This window comes from Molothrus aeneus, chromosome 8 (genome assembly GCF_037042795.1).
Source record: "Molothrus aeneus isolate 106 chromosome 8, BPBGC_Maene_1.0, whole genome shotgun sequence".
Taxonomy (NCBI): domain Eukaryota; kingdom Metazoa; phylum Chordata; class Aves; order Passeriformes; family Icteridae; genus Molothrus; species Molothrus aeneus.
Window position 1 is genome coordinate 10272580 of NC_089653.1, and position 25699 is coordinate 10298278.

Genomic DNA, 25699 nt, shown 5'->3' on the forward strand with positions numbered 1-25699 from the left:
AGAGGCCTGTGAAAACTATAACCTGATTTTTTCCATCATTAGCTATGACCTCGCTTCTGACTGCTTACTCCAGTCTCAAAGGATGGGACCCTTTCTGGAGGGAAGACCTGTGCCTCTGTTCCCCGAGAGGAAATTAGTCTGTAGCATTGCTATGCTTTGCTTCATATGTTTATGAAAGTGGAAATACCACCTGAATTTCTCTATAGACTCTGCAGGAAAATAATGTTTCCATATTGCATTATGAGAAATGCAGCAAAGGTGTGTTATGCTCAGTTAATATTTTTAATGTATGGAGGTAAAAGAAACTTCAGTTCAGAACAAATATATGCTTCCCTCTTTCTATTCAACATCCATGGTGCTATAAATACAAACTGCAGGGTACTTTCAGAACTGAGAGCCTTTAAGACTTCTCAAGGGAAAACATCACACCAAATTAATCTGCCGTCAAGTGGAAATTCTATATTGTTTGCATTTGCCAATGTTCTGTATGTGGCTGTAATTGCACTGAAGCAAATATCTGCTTCGAGTTCTTCACAAGATTAAATGTGGCCAATTGGGCGTAAAAGAGTAATTGAAATGCAGAGCTGCTGCTTTGGATTTGTTAGAGGCATTGCTCATTTTTGCTCTGACATGACGACACTAGGTTCTGACTTTCCATTAAAACGGGGAAATCTGTGGAATCTGATTTCAAGTGTTGGGTTGCAAGCTAAGAGGAGGATATTTGTCTGGCACTCTGCTGCCCTGCAGTGTGCCAGTGGGCAGTGTGCCCTGGGCATGCTCTTTGCTCCATGTGTGCAAGGGGACGCCTTCCTCTCTCTGACCAGCAGAGAGGCTGTTGACAGCTGGGCCCCAGGGTGCAGCGTCTGCTTCAGAGCTCGAGTTGGCTCCTGAGAATTTCATGGTCCTTAAGTTCTGAGTATTTGCCACAGATCTGAAGCAAAAAGGACTTGTGAAGGTCCAGCAAGAGCCTCCGTGTCTTGTAGCAGAGGGAGCCCAAGGTCTGAATTGGATCTTGACTAGTGTCACCATGTCAGACCAAAGGACTATGTCAGCTTGCAAAACCTGCAGTCTCACCCTAAGCCAGCTGGATGTGAAATGTTAAAGATTTGCTTAAAAGCCTTATGCTTTCCTTTTATTTTACTAGTTTAGTCATTTTCCCTCTTGCCAAATAAATGCAATTACAAGCAAGTAAAAAGTATTTTTTCAAGTTGACTGTGCTGACTTTTAATTCTGCATGAAAACCCAGCTGCTCCCTGTGCCTTGCCCAACAGGTAGTTAAATAAACAGGCCCAGGTGAGTAAAACTGCCAGCTTGAATTCTTTATTTCATTTTCTTTCCAATTAGTGTGCTTATGCAAAAAATACATGCCTGACAGTTCCTAAGAGCTTGCTCACACTCGGCCTTTGCCCAGAGTTTCTCCACGCAGCTACAGAGCTGTCCTGACAGCATCCTTGCACTCTTCAGAGAGGGCAGCATCTCTTGGGCTGGTGCCAGGAGACAAAGCTTCTTCTTGGCACTAGCAGGCCTCTGCTCCTCTGCCCGTGCCCCTTCCTAACTGGACGTCCAAGTCCCGAAGCTGCTGGAGGAAGCCAGAGTTGGGGCAGATGCCTCTGTGGGAGCGCACAGTCTGAATGGCGGCGGTGAGGGACAGACCTTCACAGATCATTAGGAAAGCCAGGACAAGAGTTGCAGACCGACTGATTCCCATTGCACAGTGAACCAGTACTTTGCCTAGAAAAAGGAGAGAGATTTGCAATTATGCCAGCAGGCCTCATGGTGGAGGTTATTGTGCTGGAGCAGAGATGGAAGCTGGTATTAGAGATGGGCACACAGGTGTGTACAGCCCTGCAGAGCAGCCCTGGCGCAGTTCCCCTGGTTGGGGAACATGGGGTTTTTACTGGCTGGGGACAGACAATTCCTAATTCTGTTCCAGGATCCATAGTTGCTTGTTTGAGCTTAGCTGTCAGCCTGACAGCACACCCTTATCCCTCCTGCCCAGCCTGCCATCCGTTGTCTCCCTGCTTGCTCATGTGTGGTTTTGGGAATGATGTACTTGCTGGCAAAGTTTCAAGAGTTCACACTTGATGGCCATGCTGTGGGAAGCAGACTTGGCAGGTCACTTACTGCTAGAGGGCTTGGAAACTTGGGATTTCAGAAGTGCAATGCTCAGGATTGCTCACTGCTGTTACAGCAACACTCCTGGTTTTCCACAAATTCTTCTTTCTTCTTGCTTAGGGCAGAAATGCTTTCTGAGGGTGCTGACTGCTGCTCAGGCTTTTTTGCAAGTGTGTGAAGAAAATGGGCATTATCATCAAGAACAGCTGTTTGTATATGGCATTTGCACCAGCTCACTAATGCATTTTTATTTCTATAGCCTACCCCATACTAATCACTGTCCTTCCCTAATGCCTCTATTTTCCCCTGTTTATTAAGTGACCATAGGAAGACAGTTTATGAAATGTTTTTAGTTTTCCAGAGATTTCAGTGCAAAGTGTGCATTTTCATTAGGAGTTGATTAAGAGTAACATGATGAGTCCTTCCCCTGTTGCCATAAGTGTGCCTCAGAGAACACCGTCCAGGGATCCAGGAGGGTAACTCCCTCCTGTTCTGCTTTTGGTTTTCCTGCTGTGATCGTGAATGGAAGCAGCCTAAGAAGCTCAATTCTGTATTGCAACTGGCTCCTAGGTTTCTAATCTGTGACTGATCCATTGGAAGGTGATTAATATTTTTTTAAATGGTCTTATTTGAAATTAAAGAAAGTTTTTAAATTAAAAGAAAATTTTGCTCTCAGATGGAAGAATTTGGGTTTTGGTCCTTTCCCTCTAGATATAAACAAAGAGATCATTCCAAACCTGAAAATTTGCATCCTGTAAATATTGTAAAATGCTTCACAAACATGGTAAGATAAATGAGAAATTTTTAATTGAGAGTGAAACTCAATTGCTGTATAACTGTTCTACTCAATTATAACCATGCCTGAACATTTTCAAGCTCTCTTGTTCTTTGCTGCAATCAGATCCATTTTTCTCTCACAGACTGTGGCCCAGCAACTCAGCATTAGTAGAGTAACAAGTGATTAGAAGCAGATATGAACTTCTGACTACCAAATGGACAACCTCCCATTAAAGCAGCTGAAGGAAATGTCTTTTTAGCATGGAAATTTCCGAACAGTTCTTCACTGGAAATCTTCACAAGTTTGAAACAAAGTATTTTCTACTTTATTTAAATTTTATTTTTTTAGACTGTCCCATATGTGGTCTCTTGTTGGTTCATTGTATAGCTGTACAAAATGCAATTTAGTGGCAGTATAGTTTATATCCAGAAAAGATGAAAAATCAGCGACGACAATCCCAGGTTACTTTTTTCCTCTGGATATGGAATAGACTATCTCAGATGCTGCTTCTCTGCAAAATGTAAGGAGAGGTAGAAAGAACAGACAGCTTTTCAGGGTGAGTTCCTTGTTTTGTTTGTGCTTACAGCATCTTAATCTCTCTATTACTAGGGAGCAAGACAAAAATATCCTTGTTGGATGATGAACCTAGAACCAGACAAAACTCTCAGACTGATTGCCCCCATCACCCTAGGTGTTAATTCTGGGTACTTTGTGCACAGCTTTTCATCTTAAATCCCATTTTGTTTATGACAGAGTATTTATTTAGCAACCATTCTAGTTCTGACTAATGATGATGGCACAGCCACATGCTCAGAGAGGGTGAGCATGTGTTGTGAAAAGCTGCTCTGGCCAGCAGGTTGAGAGAAGTGTTGAATTCCACAATGTATGTGACACAGCCACCTCTCATTATCCTGGCATGAGAAATCTGAGCACAGCTCTAAAGATAGACATGTCTTCAGTAGAAATAAAGGGACAAATATAGTCTCCAAGGAAGTGGCAAAAACAGCTCTGGTGACAGCAGACTTGGACCAGGCATCAAAACCTTTGGGGGAAGGAAGAGGTTTTCCAATGTAAGGCCAGTTTTGCAGAATTTCTATTTCTGTTTTCTCATCCAGATACAGTTTAATAGAATTTACTGAGATATTGATGCCCTTATTCAAGTTAAATTGCATCTATCTGTCAATTCCATTAACTTCATGTAAATTCTTGGAAGTAAAGTCCTGCTTTCTATGGGCATATGGAGAAATGTTTTGCACCCCTGCTAAAAGATAATGCTAGTCTGAATTTCCATCAGACTTCTTATTCAATGTGCTGCACTTCCATTAGCCTTTCCACCAACGTTGTAGGGTATGTATGCTGCATTATCTTCCCCAGAGGAGGCACTTGGGATCCAAATAACCCTGGTCTGAGATTTTCAGAGGAGCATAAAGGAATCAGGAGCACAATTTCACTTTGAAGAATACTGCAAAAAGGGTAAGGCCACAAGATTTTTGAAAAATCTTTACCCCAGTAGTTTGCAGGAGGCCTAAATGCAGTGTGTTGGCAGGAATGGGAAATCCAGAGATTCACCCAAAATGCACACCCCAAATAACGGAAGCCAAGAAACAAAATGTTCTGAAAATTTTTCTTGGAATCAGAACCACTCTTTTTCATTTGGTTGGGTGTTTTTGTTTTTGTTTTTGTTTTTTTTTGTCTTTGTCTGAAAACTTCTAAGCTACCAGCACTCTCAAACTAAAAGGAAAAGAATTTATGGTTTGAACTGCATCATAAGGGGAAAAAAAAAAAAAGAAAAAAAGAAACCAGAAACAACTGGCCTTGATGTTAGATTTGATTTTGCATCACTATATATTTTGAAATTAAATCTAAATTTGTGCATAAACTGGATGGGGGACAGGAGACTTGATGTTCTGAATCTAAATTTTGTAAAATTGTTTGAGTCTTTCCTCCCCAACCTGTATGAAGACTTCTGCCTTTGAAAATGCTCTGCCCACTAGCAGTCTTGAACTGAAGACCAAACTGAGCACCGGTATAAATGCTGCTGTTAAATATTGCCTGTTGTTTTTTGTTGGAGGCACAGAAAGCAGAACAAATGCCAGGCTCCTGCTTGTACAGGCTGGCTCTCTATTGTTTTGTGTCCGTGTCTGAGAGAAGACTGTGTCCAAAAAGAATACACTGAATTTTCTTCCTTGTTTCTCTGGCTTATCTGCACTTAAGAAGAGTTCTCTTCTACCAGCAAAGAGCTTTAGAAGGTGTCTCAGCAAAAACCTGGACAAGCCCCAAGTACTGACCTTGGTCCTAATCTCCATGGTTCTCTAATCATTTGTTCCCATGAGGATGTAGGTATATTATCTCTTTTACAAGTGCAATATGTATTCCAACATTGTTAACCTCTGTGCATAGTGAAACAAGGGCTATGATAAATGCTGGTACACTGACAATAAAATGACTTGTTTGTTGCAGATAAATCAGTCATGTGAAATGATTTAATTAATGTAAAATTGCTCTAATGAAAGCAGATTTGAATTTACTGTCTGATTATTTTTAGCAAACAAATTGAATGTTAAACTTGAGCAAGGAAACAAAAGCTGTGTTACTATTTGGTTCTGTTTACAGGGTCAGACCCTCGTCTCTTAGCAGCGGCTGCAAATGGGTGAAGTGACACTCTGAACCCCTGGTGGCATCCTGCATGTGACCAGCGCCTGAGGCAGTCTGCTCCGTGGGCTGGCTGCGGTGGGCGATTCCAGCCGTTCCACCGTGGGCTGGCTGCGGTGGGCGATTCCAGCTCCACCGTGGGCTGGCTGCGGTGCGTGATTCCAGCCGTTCCACCGTGGGCTGGCTGCGGTGGGCGATTCCAGCCGTTCCACCGTGGGCTGGCTGCGGTGGGCGATTCCAGCCGTTCCACCGTGGGCTGGCTGCGGTGGGCGATTCCAGCCGTTCCACCGTGGGCTGGCTGCGGTGGGTGATTCCAGCCGTTCCACCGTGGGCTGGCTGCGGTGGGCAATTCCAGCCGTTCCACCGTGGGCTGGCTGCGGTGGGCGATTCCAGCCGTTCCACCGTGGGCTGGCTGCGGTGGGTGATTCCAGCCGTTCCACCGTGGGCTGGCTGCGGTGGGCGATTCCAGCCGTTCCACCGTGGGCTGGCTGCGGTGCGCGATTCCAGCCGTTCCACCGGCCCCATGCAGGATGCAGCTGAGAGGTCCCAGCACTCAGGCTGGGATTGCTGGGTGGCTGCTGGAGCTCAGCCACGGGGAGCAGCGCTCACAGAGCTCCCTGCCGTGTGGTAGGCGAAGAGGTTATAACCACATCTCCCGCACCACAGAATCCGTGCCATGAGCTGTCAGCTTCCAGCTCTGTCTTCCCCACCCCCATCTGATTTAACATACAGTGCAAAAAGAAGCTGGACTGGCCTCACATTAGGGGACCATGTTGCAACCTCCTCTCTGAGCATGAAACAGGATCCCTTAGGAATAATGGGATTAACTGAGGAGAAGTAGGGGCACTTAGCTTCTGGCATTATTAAATCTTGCAATCCTTATTTGAAATTTTGCACCACACATCTCAAGCTACTTTTTTGCAGAGGCAGACAATAACTGTCATCTGTCTGGGATTTGTGCAGAACAATAATACTTGGTTTTTAACAGCGGATTATGTATATTCTATCCAACTCTACTAACATCAAAGGGTTTGCACTAGGGATAAAGTTTGCACATTCAACTTTGTTGGTCCAATTCAAGTTAGGAAATTCAATGTTGTTGAACAAGATCAGTCATTAAAACACATAATAACTTATTGTCCTTTTGCTAATCATCATTAAATGAGCTAAATGTCCTAAACTAGCCCTTGCTTTCTTGCAGGATGGATTCAATTTGGCTTAAGATGAGGCTCCAGATCTGTCACCCATAGTGAATGTCCCAGCTGCCCTCACTCCACTGGATCCAGCTGAAGCATTCTGCTCAGCAGGAGAGCTCAGCTGGGGTAATGGGCCCTAGGGGCTTGTTCTACTATTTTCTCATCTCCTGTTAGATTTTAGCCAGGTGCAGAATCCACTGCCTATTTCCTGATTAATCCAGTATCTGTTTTGTCACAGCTGAAAATAGCAAGAAGCCTACGGAGAGCTTTAAATAGTGGCAAGGCAGAGCAGGTAAGAGCTGTCATCTGCTGCAGAGTGGGAGGTCAGACTGATGTATGTAATGCACCTACAGTGGAGTCAAGCAAGAAGACCCTTTTCTCCAAAGTTAAGCAGCTTTCATAATTCCTACCAATAAGAAGGTGACAGGACATAGAGCCTAGCTTTTCATTTGCTCTACTGAAGTGGAGGAAGGGAAATGACTTTGAGAGTCTGCCATTTCAAGATTTTAATGGGTGGTTTTAACCTGCTTTTTTTAAACATGTTCAGAGGTCAATAAAAGGCAAAGCTCTCTACTTGGGAATCTTTCTCTCAGCACAGTCTTAGTTTAATAGTTTTCATGACATTCTTTCATCAAGTTCTCTTTCCCTCCTCCTTCTGTTAGACTTCACAAAGCCCTGTTGATTTAGTTAAGGTTTAGCTGCACTCCAGAGAAATGCAAATTGCACCGGTGGCCATTCAAAGGGTCAAGATTGATATTCAAGGTGTTGTCCTTTGAGCTTGACCATAAGGGAGAAGGCTAGTACTTTCTCAACTCCATGTTCTTCCTTGTAGGAAAGGGGACAGATTGTGCATCTTGTTTGTTCTTGTCTGAGCCTTCCCAAACAGCTCTCTTACATGGCAAAGAAACTGCCAGGCTGAGCTGAAGGAAAGGCAGTCAAGGAAGTAGGGATCATAAAATAATGCTGATGTGGCATGGCTGCAATAGTAGTGCACATATTGTCTAATTTCTGCAACAAAGACTATGAAGGAAGTCAGGGTGCAATTCAGCCATTGACCACTGTGACAGGAACAGCTCCCAAGTAGGAGCAAGTCTCTGCTTCCTTTTGCTCACACTCTGACACCTCAGTTTTAAGAAACTGCCTTAAAAATGAACTCCTTACATCATCGAAGATAATATTCTGTTCGGCTAAGGTAGGAGTCTGGAATAAATCTGTCTATGCTGTTTTCTGGACTTGTGGTGTAAAGCATCAGATTTCTTTTTCTAGCATGATGGAAATAACAGTTCTTATCTAATTCTAATGAGTACTTGATTCTTAGTTTTAAATACATTTGTGCCTCATACAGTCTTAACCTTGACTTGTCCTCTTAGGTAAAAAGGATAATATGTTTATGTTAAAGAAAAAAATTGATGTTGAATTTGCTTGTAACAGTTAAGCAGCAGTTTTAAATGACTTCTCAACCAAGCAGTAGTACCTTGTTACATCCTGTATTTAATATGGACAGGCCTCTTGTCACCTGGTATATTTTGTTTTGTTGTTCAATTTCACTGCTTATAATCAACATCACTTTTTTCCTTCTTCTAAATGATGTGAATAACAATCCCCTCCCTGTCTCATCCCTGCACAGGTCATGGGTATTTAGCTGCTAAATTTCTGTACCTCAGGAAATTATGCTTCCAGAACATCTTGTTTATATATTTTCTAAACTGTTGCTCTTTCCTCAAAATGATGAATGTCAGCAACAGCTGGACAGCGTATGATTAAATTTCACCTTGTCTCCATTCCCAGAACTCTACTTCCATATGGAGTTCAGTAAAGCAATACTAAATGCATGGGAGCAGGGATAAATATGTCTTGAGCTGTAACTTGTTCTGCATTCATAACTTAGTATTTCGGCATGCATTTTGCAAAGCACTAGTTTTGTTTGCTATTGTGGCTTCTACAATTCATCTGCTGTTTTCTGTCTTTTGTCAATTGATTTGGAACTTTGCTTTTACACACATATGAATAGATTTTGGATCTTACCTTTCTCTGGAGCACTGCCAATAATGACTTCAATTGCAAAGAGTGTATGCTATAATAAAAATGGGTGAAAATCCAAATTCCCCAAATGCAGCCCTAAGTTGCACAAGGGCAAATATTTTCTAACAGAACAGAACAAGCCCTCCAAAGAGCAGGAAATGCACAGGTACCTAGCATGAAGGTACACTGTTTGCAGTTACTGTGCCTCCACTTCCTGGCTAGTAGGGTGTGGATCAGACTTACCAATGCATACAATTAAGCTGGGAAGTTAGTACTTTGGGAACCTGATTGCAATTAAAGCTCACCATGATGCAAGCAAAATGTTTTAGTGAGTGTACAACTGTTCTCTTATTAAATCACTTCCTTTTGAGTAGTATCTGTACAGTTTTGTGGCACAGTGATAACTTGCTCTTGTGAAAGCTTGCCCTTAGTAGCAATGATCTCCTATTGGCTCCTATTCACATATTCAGTGAATCTGAGGATATAGTGGGCTTTCTTCCTATTTAAAAGTTATACTTTTTCTAGCAACAGCATAACATTATTCCAGACTGGTAATGTTGCTTGATCTCCCTTCTATAGAATTGCTTTCTAGCAAGATCTTCCCTATTCTGTTTGTAGGACTTGCACAGATTGTAGCATTATAGTTGAATCTTACTCAAATATGACAGTTGCGCTTGTCTTTTATTTTAAATCCCATCACTAATTTGAAAAGATCAAATAATGTGCCTCTTCCCAGGTCAGAGTGTCCCTGTAGGTAATGAAGGATACTTGCTATTTTGTCTTTTGCTGATGAATAACAACCCTTTAAAAGCCTGTTTAGTGCATGCTTCCCTGTTTCAGGGAAACAGAAGAACTACCAGTAGGAGTTGAGGAGGCAGGTAGGACGCTACTTTGTTTGGGTATCTCCATTCTTACCTACACGCAGGTGGGTTGGTCTATGTTAAGTAATATTGAATAACTTTCCCTGCTTGTCTACTATGCAGAAAATATGCAACATGCACAGATAGTTTATTTACCTCTTGGAGAATTCAGTGCTTCTCTGATGTAGTGAGCAACTGGATAGAAGTGAATGCTGAGATCAAAGTTGGGGTTGTCCTCTGCTTCTACTCCGTAGTAATGCACAGGCAGGTCATTGTAGAACTTGGGCCCCGTGTTGATGCGGTACCTCCCAGCAGCGGCGTTCACAACGTGGGAGATGCCCAGGCGGCTCAGCTGCGCCTTGTCACGAGCAACGTACCTGGAGGGAAGATGGGGAATTACATTTGCCTGCTGCATTGCAATGCAGGGAAGAACATGCTGCTGATGGGCTGTTTGTTACAACTGCAGGAAGTGATAGTGCCTATTTTATTGACAGGTTGATCAGGTTCAAAGTGTTCATCAGAATGCTTTAGGACAGAAATGACTTGTTAAGAAACTAACTCTTAGATTTCCCTCAGTTTTTTCCCAAACATATGTTTAGATGGTTCTCAACTGATGAAAGGTGGTGGTGGAGATATTTCTGCACAAGCTAAGGGTTTTCTGATTTCAAAGACTTTCTCACCAAGTCAGAAGTCTCTGAGTATCCATCAGTTCAGAGGACTGATGCCATCTGGCAAAGTGAGGAGAAAATTACCTCGATCCTGTTTTACCCAGCTTTGGCATGACTGCCTAAAGTACCAATGCCACAGCTCCAGTGGGCTGTTGCAGTGTGTCACTCCTGCACTAATGCAGGAGGAGAAACCAGGAGGCAGGGAGATATTTAGTCAGCTAGGATGCATTTTCTCTATCCTACAGCATCCTATGCACAGTTCAATCTTGTTCAACACTTAGATCTGTTGTGAGAGGTCCCAGATTACTGCCTAGCTCTCTGTTTTTAAATAAAGAGTGGAAGATTTGGGGGAAGAGTTGCAATAACCTTCAGCCCTTCCTGTCTCTTACAGGTCTCCCACATAAAGGTTTGGCCAGACTTCATCCACGTGCCCTGTGGGGTGTGTGCGTGTGCAGAGCAGGCGCCGCAGCTCCTCCAGGGATGGTGTCCCAGTGCTGCTCCCACTGTCGGGCATCCCACTTGAGGCACTTCTTATCCTAGGTCGTCGTAAGTCCTGGCTGCACAAGGAGTCCCAGGCCATCCTGAAAGGTGAGAGAAGATATTCACCACCAGCCAGAGATATTTCTGACAGGTTCCTGTCTTCCTCTTACCTTGTCGAAAAGTTGTTTAAAACTTCATTATATTTTTAAAGATTAATTTTTTTTCATAGGAAATGGGGAAGTTCCTACTACTGTCTGGAATTCTAAATGCTATTATTAGCACAGAGAAAAAGCCCAGCCCTTCATGTGCCAGCACAAGGCTTCTGCTTTCACATGGAAAGAGGTAATGCTATGGAAAATATTTTGTTTAAATATATCAACTCAAAGGGTGTAGAAACAAAGAATCAACCTGGTATGCTGAGGTTTTCCTTTAACCAGGTAACTAAGGCTTTCTTATATATATACTTAATCTGATTTGTCTTCTGATTTGCTCAACAAACTGATCTGGACTGAGTAGAATTGGTCATGCAAAAATCTTATTCACTGGTTAGCTATTAATTTTCAACTTCAATGGGGAAAACTCTGTAAGGAGTAATTTGGTTCTTTCCAATAGTGTTTACCGGCCATACTGGTTGTCCTCATGAGAAATGTTGATTCCAGTGATTCCAGCTGAGCATTTATATGAGCATTGACTAATTTTTTTTAGTAAGTTATTTTAATTTGCATTTCTCTCCTCTCTGCTCCCACCAAGAACTATCCAATTTCTAATCTTGAAGCAAGTACTTCAGTTACAAGGAGAAACACTTTTTTTTAGGCATCGCTTTATCTTTGGAATTACTCTGTTTCCAGATGGTACATTTCTTTTGAAATAGTGGTTCCTCTGCAGTGTTAGCTGTAGATATGAACTGTTGGGAGGACTTTTTTAAAGGGTAATAGAAATTACATTTTTCCCAGGGTTCTGTTCTAAGAAAATATTATACTTCTTTTCTTGCATGCGCTAAAAATGACCCAAATATCTGCATTACAGAGATAGTAGGAAGTCTGTCAACTCATGAGCCTTAGAACAGAAGCACCTGTCTAGGACATGGGTGAAGTTGTAGTCAGTGAGTCAAAGTCTTGCTCTGGCACTGCCTGAAACATGTCTTGTACATAAATGATTTGAGGGGTGGTTTGGGGTAAAACAGTCCAGGACAGCAAACCTGAAATCTTGCATCTTTCTGCTGAACATATTTATTGTTAACAAATAGGTTGTATTTAAGTTCAAGCACCTCCATTGACCATTTCTCTTCAAACACCAAATGTGGTGAAATTTTCTCCTACTTTCCTACCCAGGTATTTTCTCTAGCCCTAAGTTCACATTCTGGTGTAATTTTATTTTGCATGCACAAAGACTGAGCAAGAGGGTCTGAAGGCTAGCCTGCCGTGGGAGCTCATTGCACCTTCATATTAATATGTGCCTTGCTGAAGGGCAAATGAAGCAACTAATTCCCTGAAATATCCATAGAAAAGAAGGAGGGAAGTGTCAGGCCACGGAATGGTCCCTATAAGTCACCCTTCTGCCATGCACATGGGGTGATCTGCCTTGCCACCCACTTGCCAAGAGGAGCCCTCTGTCATTTCAATACACCTTCTCCTGCCACCTCCATGGCAGCTCTGGCCTCTTGGATACTGTAAGTTTCACCAAATGATGTTCCCAGAACGGTCTTGCATTGTTACAAGAGCATTTTACAAAGAGCTCCACTGTGGAATGTGCTCCCCTCCCAAATGTGCATATCTCCTCCAGTGTCAGCTTTTACTGGGAAAACGAAAGCAGATGTTCTTGCCCATTTTGGATGGCTTTATGCAAGAGGGGGCATGGAGGAATTCCCTACTGGAACAGGTATTTGCCATTGATTTTGATCGCTGCATTGACACTGGGCACCCCAGTGTCCCCTGTGCCAGCTCTGCCTGGCTCCTGCTGGTGATCTTGGACACTTCTCTGATCCCACTCAGGAGATCTGCAGCAGAAATGGGACTTGGATTTCCTGTGTCCTTGCCACAGGGCCATCTGCCAGTTCATTAAGTATTTTCAAGAATAACAACCTTCTCCAATCCGTCCCACCTCATAATATCTGCAGCAAATGTTCCCCTTTTTTGATGTACCTAATTCCTTGCAGTGTGTCTAATGGCCACTCTAGGGCACTTCTCACTCCCTGTAAAGTTGCTTTAAACTGTTTTGGTTTTTTTTCTTATTCAGTACTGCCTGTTATCCTTCTCTCTTGCCCTCTCCACTGTATAAATACTTTAATTTTCCTATTACCTCAGAGGACTGAAGGCTGCTGTCAGCCTTGCTTTCCTAAGCCTCACAGGAGCTGGGCAGATAACTGTGACATATAGTGCACCTAAGGAAAAGGGCTCCTTCCAGGACTGTTTTGTTTTGTTTTGTTTCTAAAAGGGAGCATAACTTATTTCATAACTTATAACTTATTTCATTTTCATTCTGGTCACATTTTTTTTTACTGGAGAATAGCATCTGTTTGTGTAAAGTCTACATCCAATAAAGAGGAAGGACTAGAGTTCAAATTTCAAATGTGAAATAACTGTAACTAACAGGCTGTGAATTATTCAAAATCAGAGAGGCCTCAGTAGGACTATTCAACTAATATGGTGAATATTGAATGCACTGAAAAAAGAATAGCTTTACACAGAAAATTTACAGACAGAAAAACATGATTTTTTTTTCTGAATAAATGACTACTCAGTTCTGGCATCAGTCTAACATCTTAACTCACTAAATTTATACATGCAAATGTCATTACTGAAATGCACATGTTTAAGGAAAACAATGCTATGTAATGTGTAATTCTTTATAACGAACATGGATAGATTGAAAAAAATTAGTGTGAAAGGAAAAAGGTTATTTGTAATAATGTGATGGCTGTTAATTAAAAAATATGTTTTTAATGATTCTCAGCTCACTTCTTCTATACTGACTTTTTGTAGTGGATCTGTTTCTAAGATGTGTGTTGTATGAACAGGCAATACAGTTTTAAAATGCTGTTTTCTGGATGATGATGACATGAAACATTCCTGATCTTTACTCTACTGGAGATGTATTATGGTAATTATTCAATTACATAGGAGAAATTTTGCCATTATGTTTATATTAATTTTGAATTAACAGGTACTGCAACTGTAATCGTATCTGTACTATGCAATAGAATTCCTTAATTACAACTAGTGGGAGGATTGCAATCAGAGGTCTATTGCAAGCAGGTCATTCTGATGATGCAGGGTGACCCAGAGTATGACACAGGCTGTTTGTGCCACCATCCCTGCCTCCCTGCAGACACCTCCCTGGACTGATGTGTGTTAGTGACTTTGCTGCAGTTGGGTGATGAGAGCAACCAGGTCAATGGTTCCTTATATATCAACTATCCCAGGAAGAAAGGAAAGTAGTCCTGTGAGAGGTCCCAGATAACATCTCCTTCATGACTGGGATTCCTGTCTGCCTAGTAGAAAATGCCCCTACAGACTGCATACACCTTTGGTTGGGTTTCAGTTAATTCAGTGACTGCAGCTTTATCTGTAACAGAATTGGTGCTATTCAGTGCCATGCTGGGGAGAGGGCCTTTAGAGACTTTAGGTTCCTTTACAGGTGTCTGAGTCCTTGGAAACATATGCCACCTTTTATCCAATTTCTCCAATTCCACAATATTTAATTAAACAACAAAATGAAAAGTCAGTACATTTGACAATTTAACATTACCTTGATACAGTATCAAGTTGAGAGGATGGTATGAAGGCTGAGATGAAGCAGCAGAAAATCCTGCAGCATGATGCTGTGGTAAGCCAGGAGGAAAAAGCAACACTTGTGTCTAGGATATCTAGTTGAAAGCCTTTACGACCTCTGCTTTAACTTGCATTTTCCAATGCCAAGACAAAGAAGGGATCTGTGTATACTAGAAAAATGTTAATGTGCTCATTTCAATCAAGTGTCAAATATCTTAATTATCCCAGGCCTATGCTGGCTTTTCTGTATGGGTAGAACTTAGCCATTTTCTTATGACATTAGTAAAAATATTTCCAAGTTTTTAAATCCTGAGAACAAAGCAGCCTCCATCCTGTGTTTTCTCAAGCTGCTATGTGCTATAACCTTGCCATCCCAGTGAAGATATGAGTCTGGCTTTACTTCGAATACACTGATTTGTGGTGGTAAAAGACCAGGCTGAAGCTCAGGGCTTGGCCCAAGTAGGTCATGTCAAGTTCATGCCTATCATGTATTCAAAAGCCATAAACATTTCTTAGAAAGCCTATCCCCTGGAAAGGCTCCTCCAAGCTAACCTATGTTTGAGAGAGGTTTTGTGTTGCTACATGGCCACACAAATGACAAGTATTACTGTCATCATTCTTTCTTCCTTAGCATTTAACCCAATAGTCTCACTGGAGTAATAATTTATCAATTGCTAGGAGCACTATGAGATATAGATGGTATGAATCAAACTGCAATGACTGAGGTAGGGCTGGCTGGACTTGAAAGCTGAGACAGAGGCAGTGTCTAGGGAGGCACAAGGTATTTGAGTAGCCAACTGTTTGTAACAAAATCTCTTCAGCAGCTGGAGGATGTAATCTGAACAGCACTTCCAAATTTAGTGGAGGCTTCCAGACCCATAAGTGTAACCCAGCTATGCATTTAGGGCAATGCACCCACTTGGTGGGATGAGGCAAAATCCATTAGATGGACTTGCTCTCCACAGCTCACACAAGGCCTATGTTGAGGAGCGGACTAAATTTTTCTTTACTGAAAGAAATTTAATCTGGACAGCTTTGAGCAGCAGAAGGCAAAAACATTTGACTTTTTTTCCTCTCAGTGCTGCATTAGTGAACATTTTTTGTCCTAACTTTAGAGGAATTATGATGCTTCCCCACTGTCAAAGTAAAATTTTCCCTGTGTGCCATCCGGGGAAATCAGCAGCTACATTTTTGATACAAAGCACAACTCAAATGTAAGGAAGAATTTAATCAACCCATCCTGGTTCTCAAATATGTTGAATTTACCACTGTTTCCACTGATGTTACAGATTGCCAGGCCTCAGAAGCCTCAAAAATGTCTAATTTTTTCATAGCACGTCTGTGGGCCAGGCTGTAGCTCTCAAACCTAATAGTCTTGACTGTTTCGGGATGTACATTAGCATGCAGGCCCCAAGGCAGGGTGGCCTTGAAGGGTTTTTTTTGTGACTGTAGTATAAAATATTCTCTTGTCATCAGCTGGTTAGTACATTTGTATTTACCAGCCATGTGTGCAGCTCCTGACAGTGGCTAGACAGACTCAGCCATCCTTTGATGTGCAGCAATGTTGTACCAAGTGTGCAAAACCTGGCCACCTGCTGATTTTGCTGACTCTTCTGGGTCTTGAAGGTATGTTTATTTTATTCTTTAGCCATGGGAAACCAACTCTGTAGAGTTATTGCCCTTACAGAATCTTTGAGTGGATAAGAGAAGTGAAAAATATGAGCAGCAAAATTAATTTTCCCTGACCCATCCTTTCCTCACAAAATGCAAAACCATGGGTTGCTGTACCTGATCACATATTTGTAATGTAAGTGGGATCCTAACCATGTTTATGAGTCAGGACAGAGGCATGGACAGAATCTCTGCCAGGCAGAGGAATGTACATGTAGTATGCTTTACAGAAACCATGGCTGACAGGTAGCACCACCACAAGGATTGCAGAGGTAAGAGGTAGTTTATCCACCCCAAGCTCTTCTGTGCCTTCTTCACCACTGAAGCTTGGGTATATTTTGTTTCTTAATTGGACTTTTTATTTACTAGTTACAAATTTTACATGCTCTTTAATAGTGTGCATTGTAACTATTTAAAGCTGAGCACTAAACAGGCCCAGACACTGTTAACAATCTGCATGTTACGATATATTCTTTTGTGTAACTGCTTGTTATAGCATCAGCTATTAAGAATTTATTACTTGTGCATTTTAGGTAGTGCTTTACAGTCATTTAATTAGAGCCATCCAGCAATCATTACATAAATATGCATTGAGAGCAAGAACCCCAATGTTAGGTTACCCAAAAGGCTTTTACCTGCCAAGACCAGAGTTTGGGCCCTCAGGTGGCAATGATGTCATTGCATATTCAGGGAAACAGAGAGTTTAAGGCTGTACAGGGAGCTGTGCTGCTCCCAGCACTAGGTGTTCATGAAGTCATCAGCTGGAGCAAGAGCACTGTAGAGCTCTAAGGACCTGAACTTGGCTATTGGCAAGCAAGAGCAAGTAAAACAAAGTTGGCTCCCTTCCAGCCCTAGGCCCAGCAAAGATGTGACTTTTGGCTATGAGCACAGTTCAGCTGCAAAACCAGGCCCTCTGGAGCCCTTGGGTACCTCTGCTCTCAGCTGCCAACTGCATCCTTACCCCCGTTAACCCAACCTGATCTGGCAGACCAGCAGACACACTTCATATGACCCAAAGACAGTAGCTGGTCCAAAATGCATCTCCCACATCTCCATGCTATTTATGACTGCAGCACCATGCCCACATTGGAGAGTCTCTATAGCTCCCAGCCAGGCTACTGCTCCTACTCAAATATTTTTGCTGGTGTCTTCTCCTGCAATGGACTTCAGCCATCAGACTTCACTGTCAGTTCTGAGAGTCTCTAACTGCTTCCTCCATTCAATACTGACATTTCTCACTACTTCTTAAGAAAACAGAAGTCCCAATCTATAACATTATAGCACTAAACAGTTCTTAGACATGCTATGAAACACTTTTGATATCACTATGCTTACACTTGAAGACAAGCTTACCTAAAATTTAGTTGTTCTGTGTTAAGGCTGGCTCTTCTTCTGGGCTGAAGAATTGTTACATCACTTTATCTCTCTTGCCTCCAGCAATAACATGTTGGGGGTGAAAACTGGTATTCTCTGAATTGGTAAACTCTGTTTTTCCTCCTAAAAGCACCCTCAGAAGCTTACTGAAAAGTTGAAGGATGAAACATTTCTGAAAGACAGGCTGGCAAGTTGATGCAGGTTGCTCTAAATAAGGAGCAACATGTGCCACTTTTTCTCTTGGAGCTGCCAGTCAGAACCAGCTGGGTTGTCTGGCTGACACTGGTTTTTTGGTACAAGTATTCCAAAGTCTTCACCCTTCCTGAACAACATAAATCCTAGCTGCTTTCTCATGACTTGTTGCAATGCTTTACCAGTATTTGCTGCCTGCACTTGCAGGGAGCCTGTGTTGCTCTCGTTACTGGATGATGTTAGTACAGCATGACCCTGGGGAGACATACAAGCTTGGATTTATTCACAGATGGCCTGAAATGCGCTGAATCTGTTCTCTGATGCAGACCTGGTGGCCTGGAGGCTCACCTTTGTGATGCTCTTCAGCCTCACACTGTCACTGTGTGGGAGACAGAGCTTGTTCCTGCTGTAGCACAAGCTCTGCTCCATCTCCATGGCTGTTTGGGCTGAAATTGCAACTACCACAGAGCCCAAGTCCTACACTGTTTTGTATACAGTCTGCTATGTAAGGGGTGTTGATTTGAACAGCAAACATCCAACTGAGCACAGTGTGAGAAAGCCAGGTGGGTTGCTGGGTGTGCTGCATCCAGCTCACTCAAAGGAAGACAAAGTGTCACTTGGGTGTTGTTTCCAGTCTCTCAGCTATGGTTTCATTCTTCAGATTTACTCCATGTTGCATATTCTTAATCTAGCCTCATCTAATTTTCCCAGGTCACCTTCTAAATGACTTGAAGTCATGTTTCTTTCCTGCTTTGGCAAGGTTTAGAGGCCAAGGATTTCCTGTACTGTGCCTTGCACAAAACCCCAGTTGGAATGCAGTCCCTTAGGTCCTGTGGCCCAAGAGAGTTTAGCAGCCCACATCTGAAGGTGAATGAGGCTGCTGTTAACAATAACTAATACAGCAGTGTCCTCCAGCCCAGAACTGAAAACATCAGGCTTCAGAATTCAAAGAATCCCATTACAAATGAATGGTTTCTGCCCCAAGGATCTAATGAAAAGGATGGCACAATGCAAAGCCTTTCTCCCCTGTGACTAGCTCTGGTATGTTCTTCTATCTTAAAAACAATATATTGCTGCTTTTTCTTTTTTTTTTTTTTTCCTTGTGTCTCTTCTGTTTGAGGGCATTAGAAGTTTCACTGCTCTTTGTTCTTGTCCTGTGGTCTCTACCAGCTCTACAAAGACAGCTCTATGCTACCCAACTTAGAGGAGTGAGCAGACACTTATCCCCTACACTGGCATAGCAGGAGGGTTGAGTAACCTGCTAGGAAGTAAGATGGGAAACAGCAGGAGGCAGACAGCCAAGATTCCCTGGTGTTTCTTGGGCACTGGAATGCCTTTCATACATGTTACTTCAGTGATCCTGTGAGAAACAAGGCTGTTCCCACTGCACAGGGGCAGATGGTGAAGTTAAACTTGATGATTTTTTTTGTATCTCTCCCCAGGTCTGAGCTGGAGGCAGCTGAAGGGCAGAGCGCTGCCAAGCACTGGCAGCGATAGCTGGACCCGAGTGAAGAGTTGCCCTTGGGTTTAACGTGAGTCAAAAGCCTTTACTCACTACAAGTGAGCAAAAGGCAGCTTACAACAGGAGGTGAGTAACCATCAAGGTTGGACTTCCATGCTCTTGGGGACAAGGATTTTAGGAATGCTTTGGCAGATATAGACTTCAATACTCAAAAGAGAATTCAGAACACATAAAATCAAACCAAGGATAAGAAACCCTTTTATCACTGTGCTCCTAAAACCATTCTTTCTGTGCTTGCAAAGTCTTTTTATTACAGTTATTTAAAAAAAAAAGTAGTATAATCTCTTATTAAATGCAGGGACATTATGGCTTTAAAGCAACTGTACTGTCTAATTGTTTCTTTACCTTTCTCACACCCCCAGCCTCTCTGATCTGAGACTTGGTAGCAATTTGATAGCCATGGCAAGACATGGAGAGGTCTGGAAAGTTAGTTCCAGTAGCCTGTATTTCACACCAGTGTCTTCTGGCAGAAGGATAAACCACAGACAGAGCTGATTGCAAGTTCCTGTGGCCCAGGTTTCTGGCTACAAAACTGGGAAGGATAAACACCTTCTTAAGCACTGCAAGACAGAACAGCAGAAAGGAATGGAAATCTGCTCATAATGCAATGGCTAGAAGCAATCCAGCTGGTTTGTTTTATTCCCACCATGAGAACTATGGTCAGTCCCAGTGCAAGCTTGGCCACCTGTCAGATGAAGTTTGTGAACTCAGGCTGATAGGAATTTGACACGCTCTTGTCTTGGAGCATGCTGGTACGATCAATGCAAATTCCTCCTACAGCAGTGACACAATGTATATGCTACCCATGCAGTCACAGATGCCCCTCATAAATCATTAAAATACCGGCTAGTTCTAATCAGATCCTTTGAGTTATAACGTAATGCACTATTTGAGAACTAAAACCAGTACATCAAGTTAGTACAGAGGTCAGAGTGAGACTGAACACAGCTGAAACTTGCTTGCTTATGTGGGTATAGTCTAAGAGATGCAAGGGAAGATTAAATCCCAAGTCAGCTAAGCAAATTGCTTTCTTCTTATTGTAAAATCTTGCTACTAAGTCTGTGGAGGGGAAAAAAATAGAAATTCATCATATTCTGTAGCAGAGCTGATTTGAGGTCTAGAATTTCCCAGCAATTGTGTTAGCTCTTGGGATTATAGGTATTTCTGATAATTTGTCCTCCAGGTTAGCTCTTACCATTTTTCTAAAACAAACTAGCAGTTAAAAATATGTCCCCAAATGTCATAGATCACCCACTACAAAAACAGAAAATATTTTCTTCCATAGCATAGCAAACAGGTAATTTCTAATACAAAAAAAAATAAAAATAAAAAAAACCAAACCAAAAAAAAAATCCTATTAAAAAGCAGCTGTTGTGGTTGCACTCTTCAGTGCAAGCTGGGACACAACAGGAACCTTTGTGAAGGGGAGGCTGCAGTGCCCAAATGCTGGAAACCCCTAAGTTTGTGTGCTGAGGTGCTACTGCATAGATCCAAATGATTGATGTGTTCTTTTATGTATGGAAAAGGTTGAGTGCCATCTAAATTTTTGGAGTGTTATCTGACTCAGAGGACAGTGTGGTATGGGGCATGGCCAAGCTCCATGGCCAACAAGTAGTTTGGCCACCATAACGGGTATCTGTCAAAGGACAATACTGAAGGCTAACTTCCCCATTTATGCTATATTTGCATGTACATTTCGTTTCTTATGTTATACTTAAAAGAGACAGTAATTGTTTCTCCCCTCATGGCAAAGACAGTCTGGAGCAGAGGATCCTGCTCTGCTTAGGCTGTGTCATTCTCAGTACTGCTGAGTACTTCCTCATGTTTACTTTGTACTTTTCCCTTAAACCTCTCTGGCCTAAACTGGACAGAGTGTTTTTAAAGCAGAGTAACTTGGTATCTGAGTTATACCTATGGAGCCATATTTCTCTAATGGTCTGCAGGGAAGGCTCTCAGAGGCCCAGCTGTGGTAGCCTCCCTTCAGTCTCAAAAATCATCAGAACAGGACTTTGCTGTAATCCTGTGAAAGCCTGTTATTCTGGGCACAGGCTTAGCTTTTGGGAGGTGCAAGTCATATGAACTCTTGGGGTTCATGCTGGCAACTCCTGAGCTGAAACATCTGGTGATGCAAACCAGTGATCCAGAAAGTCACCATAAACCAGTGAACAAAGTCTCCATGAGTCATTGGCAGTAAATAAAAGAACTAGCAAAAACCAAGGCAGTAAGTACAGGTGGGGAACAGAATGAAACTTGGCCTTTTGAAAGATGCACCAACTGCTCCAAACTGGGTGCATGTATGGAGAAAGATGGATTCATATTGTATTTTATCTCTAATTAAACCTCAAGCAAGCCTGAATTTCTCTCAAACCTGGTGGCAAAATAGTTGAAACGTGGAAGGAAAAACAATGATCAGTTTCATTAAAGGTGCAGCACAGCTTGGTGTGGGAACTTAATGAAGATTTGTTGGTCAACAACAATCTCCCAACTCACTTAACATGCTCTCCATTTAATTTGTTCAGCTATTGCAAATGTGAATCCCCAAAGTCAGACTAAGCTTTCATGGCTCTTGCAGTCTCTGCAGTGTCAGCAGGAAGCACAAACCAAAGACCTAGATCCTGGACTTGAGCAATGTATATTTCTTTTAACAAAACCCAAGCCCAGGTGACATTTTTGGGAGAGGGGAAACAGGAAATGGAGTCCCTTTGGGGGGCAGGGGCTTTTCACAACACTCAGAAACTTGGCCCACATTTCTGGTCTCCTCCCTTTCTTCTCCACAAAGGGCTTGTAGCATTTTTAGACAAACTTGGATCCACTGTATGTTGTTAAGAGAACCTGCTGGGAAATTAGGTGACTCCTGCACTCCAGGGCAGAGGAAATGTGTTTCTGCTTTGTGTTTTTAGGAAAGTAGGAAGATGAAATTCAAAATAAAACACAACAGATGGGAATCTCACAGAGACAGACACTGGGAAATGTTTAGACAAGCTTTGTTCCCAGCTCTTGAGCTCAGAAATTAGCCACTAAGCTGCAGAGAGACTTCAGAAAGACAATGAAATGCATTTTGGCTTCAAATACAGTTCCTCCAGATTCCAATGAGAGTTGTGCACGTGAATCTGAAGGCAGAGTATAGCCAGCAGTATGGGGAATAGATGTAATATGAGAAACTCTTATGCTGTATTATTATAGTCTGAATTGTTTCCATCATTTCAGGTTAAGTAATTCCCCACTATCCATCTCTGAAGTGCAAACAGTACAGCCTTGATGTGCCCCAGGGAAAGGAAGCAAACCAGCCTTTGAATCTTTACCCAACCTTACTGCTCATATTTTGCTTTCAGTGAGTAAGTGTTCAAATCCTTTAATACTTCATTCCCATAAAAATATATTTACCAGGGGGTTTTGTGGCAGCAGTGAGGCTGTGTTTATTATTTTAGGAACACCACACGACTGGCTTTAGAGAAAAGACAAGGCAGGAGCATGGAGTGCTGCAAATCTATCAGAGAACAGCATGTTTTCCACCTGTTGAGGCAGCAACCACAATAACAGATGCACATAATAATTACCTGTACCTCAAAGGCAGCACCAAGTCCTGCACCTTCTGCTCCCCACCTAGCAGACAGCTTGGTAACAGAATTACAAAAGAGGAGCATTGAGAGTTTGTAGTGCTTTGTGAAGAATGAAAAAGCAGCTCTTATTAAAAAGAAACTGGAAGGTGGAAGATGAGAAGGAAAGATCTAAGGCACCATAATGCTAAAAGAGGAGTGGAACTAAGGAACTCCAGGAATGTATCTTTTTTTTAGAGTGGCAGTCAGGTTTCTGCCAACACCCTTTCCAAAGGTGCTTTCATTTGTACTCTCAATATTAGAGCTAATTTCTACTGATAAATAGGTGCCCCACACACCTACTGGAGCCCATTCCTCCCCAGAGATGGATGGTTCTGCAGAGGCAAGAGGGGCACACAGGGTAAGGGCCTCCTCTCAAGTGACACCATGAATGACCATGACTGTGTGCCAGTACTGTGTTCCTGTTCCTCTCTTTGCTGCCTGGCACTGGGATTGTGCTGGAGCTACATTTGTCCTTTTGTTTGCAAGTCCCTCAGAGTACCCGGTGTGAGCAGGGCAGGGGACAGTACAGGGAGAAAGGATGTACAGCAGGCAAAATGTTTTGGTCTTTCCTGCTTAAGTGCTGAGGCTTCTAAGGGTCTTTTTCTCCTCTTCCTCCGACTACCAAAAGGAAAGTGATGACATTTGGCTGGGTGAGGAGGATTTGGCCTCTGGAATGATTTGTACCATGGTAGTTCCTTGTTGCACAAAGGAACAGATCCTTCCTAGAAAGGATTTGTAGGGGAAATTATCTCAGGCCCCATTTAATCTTGACAGAAGATGATGATGAGAGGACTGTGTGCTGAGTTGGAGTTTTCCTTTGAATTCCTGTGGTGTTGAAGGCAGCACTATAAATAGCCATGCTATCCTTTTTACCCTGGTACAATTCTGTCTCCAGCTCCCTATACAGACAGCAAGTCTTCTGGTAGGTATTTAGCAGGAATTAATTTAACCCAGTCTTCTCCTTCTGTAGTCTTTTACTCCAATCATCACAATGGCTTCCACAGCCATACAAGCATATTTCCTCAATAAAAATTTTCTGAGGAAGACTGCTGATATTAAAAATCCAATTTCTCTCTGAAAATTCGATCCTAGTTATAAATAATCCATAAATAGCCCAAACTACAAAGAGTTAGTATTTAAAAAAAAAAAAAGACACCCCCCCCCCCCCCAAACTTCTTACTCTTTCATTTTGTTTCTCCCAGGTTTTGTTTTTGAACTGCACAGCATTTTATTCATAGTCTGTTTCACATTTTCTCCAGTGTAACTGACTGGACAGTCTCTCCTTTCCCAGGATCGACTTGTGAACATCAGCTGAGAGGAAGGAAACCCATGTCGAGTGTTTCATGGCTATTATCTTAAAGATAGATCTGTAAGAAATTTAAATACAAGCCAGATTGGTATTTAAATAAAATGGGCCTGTTTTTTTATAGCATCTTTTTCAGCGAGAGATCCTCAGCCTGTAAGGCCAGCTGGAAAGCAAACTCGAATTTCACAAATATTGGAGTTCCTGAGTACGAGGGCCCAGCTCTGGGCTGGCCTTGCCGGGGGTCGCTGCTGGCGGAGCTGGCTCTGGGGGCTCGCACTGCTCGGTGCAGGTGCTGACCGCACCGGGGCTGGTTTGTAAACAAGATTAAAGGTACTTGCCTTACTGGTAGTCGAAGCTCCCGCGCTGCGGTGTCTTGGATTACCTTTGTTTGAATAATACCACTCACTTCGCTCCTAACGTGCCACCTGCACAGCAAATTTCTAGCCTCTCCGGGTGTTCAGTTTATTCAAAGCCTATTTTTAATTCTGTTAATTGTAACCCGTGCTCCGCTACCCTGTTTGGACCTGCAGCAGCAGCCGGGGTGAGGCAGCTGCGGGGCTGGGCTGTGGAGGACGCCGGGGCTCAGGCGGTGCCAGCGGCTCTGACCGGCCGGGGGCGCGGCCGCTGCCGGGACACGGAGCCCGAGGGCTTCCCCGCCAGCGGGGGGTGCCCCGGCTGCTCCTTGCGGGGCAGCTGCTGCTCAGCCCAGCTGAGAGCCGTGAGGGGATGGCCGGCCTTAGCCCGTGCGGGGGGCAGCGGGTCCGCCCCTGCCGTGCCCTAGCCTGCCAGGCGGCGCGGGCCGCCCGCGGCGAGACGGGGCGAGCGCGTTCCCGAGCACAGGCCTCGCATCGTCTGCTCCGCTTCCCCCGGGGTTTGACCCGAATTCGGAACAGAGCGGCCAAGGCGGGCCCGGGGCCCGGGGCTGGGTGGCAGCGCCCGCCGCTCGGCGCGGCCCCGCCGGGACCCTCCCGGCACAATCCCGACCGGCCGGGGGCGCGCCGGGCCGACCGCGCCACCTGGCGGCGGCAGCCGGAGCCGCGGGCGCGGATGGGATGTGGAGGGGGATGCGGAGCGTGCCTTTGGGAGAAAAACAGCCCGCAAGACATCGCAACCTGAGAAGCTGCATTCTGTGTGTTACTTTGCTGTGTTTACAGTATTTTTACCATCAGAGTAAGCTCCAGATTTCCACTTGTTCCAGTCAGTGTTTTAAAAGCACGGGAAATTTGTATCCTGTGTAATGTGTTTAATATGCCCCTGTTTTAGTACCCCCACTGACTCCTGAGCTCTGCCCTTTGCTCCAGCCTGAAAATGGCTGGTTGGTTCCTGCTTCTGAGAGGGGAAAGGATAAGAAAATTTAGTTCTGCTTGAGACTGGGGGCATCTCTATAGACAGATACACTGGGGGATTTTTCCTGACTTGTTCTCTTAGTTTGAATCACTTTATGAGATTTAATTGGTAACGGAAACATTCATATTAAATTTTGATTTGGGTCTG

General features: G+C 43.3%; 1 protein-coding gene across 1 annotated transcript; it reads right to left on the reverse strand.

The window, feature by feature from the left end:
* Window positions 1-1359: 1359 nt before the first annotated feature.
* On the reverse strand, window positions 1360-24868 carry LOC136559457 (dual specificity protein phosphatase 13B-like). The gene is made up of 4 exons (XM_066554686.1): window positions 24544-24868; window positions 10681-10872; window positions 9780-10000; window positions 1360-1731 (listed from the first exon to the last, which is right to left on the reverse strand). The coding sequence occupies exons 2-4, from the start codon at window positions 10869-10871 to the stop codon at window positions 1517-1519; spliced, it is 627 nt and encodes a 208-aa protein (XP_066410783.1). The 5' UTR covers window position 10872; window positions 24544-24868; the 3' UTR covers window positions 1360-1516.
* Between the last annotated feature and the right edge of the window lie 831 nt (window positions 24869-25699).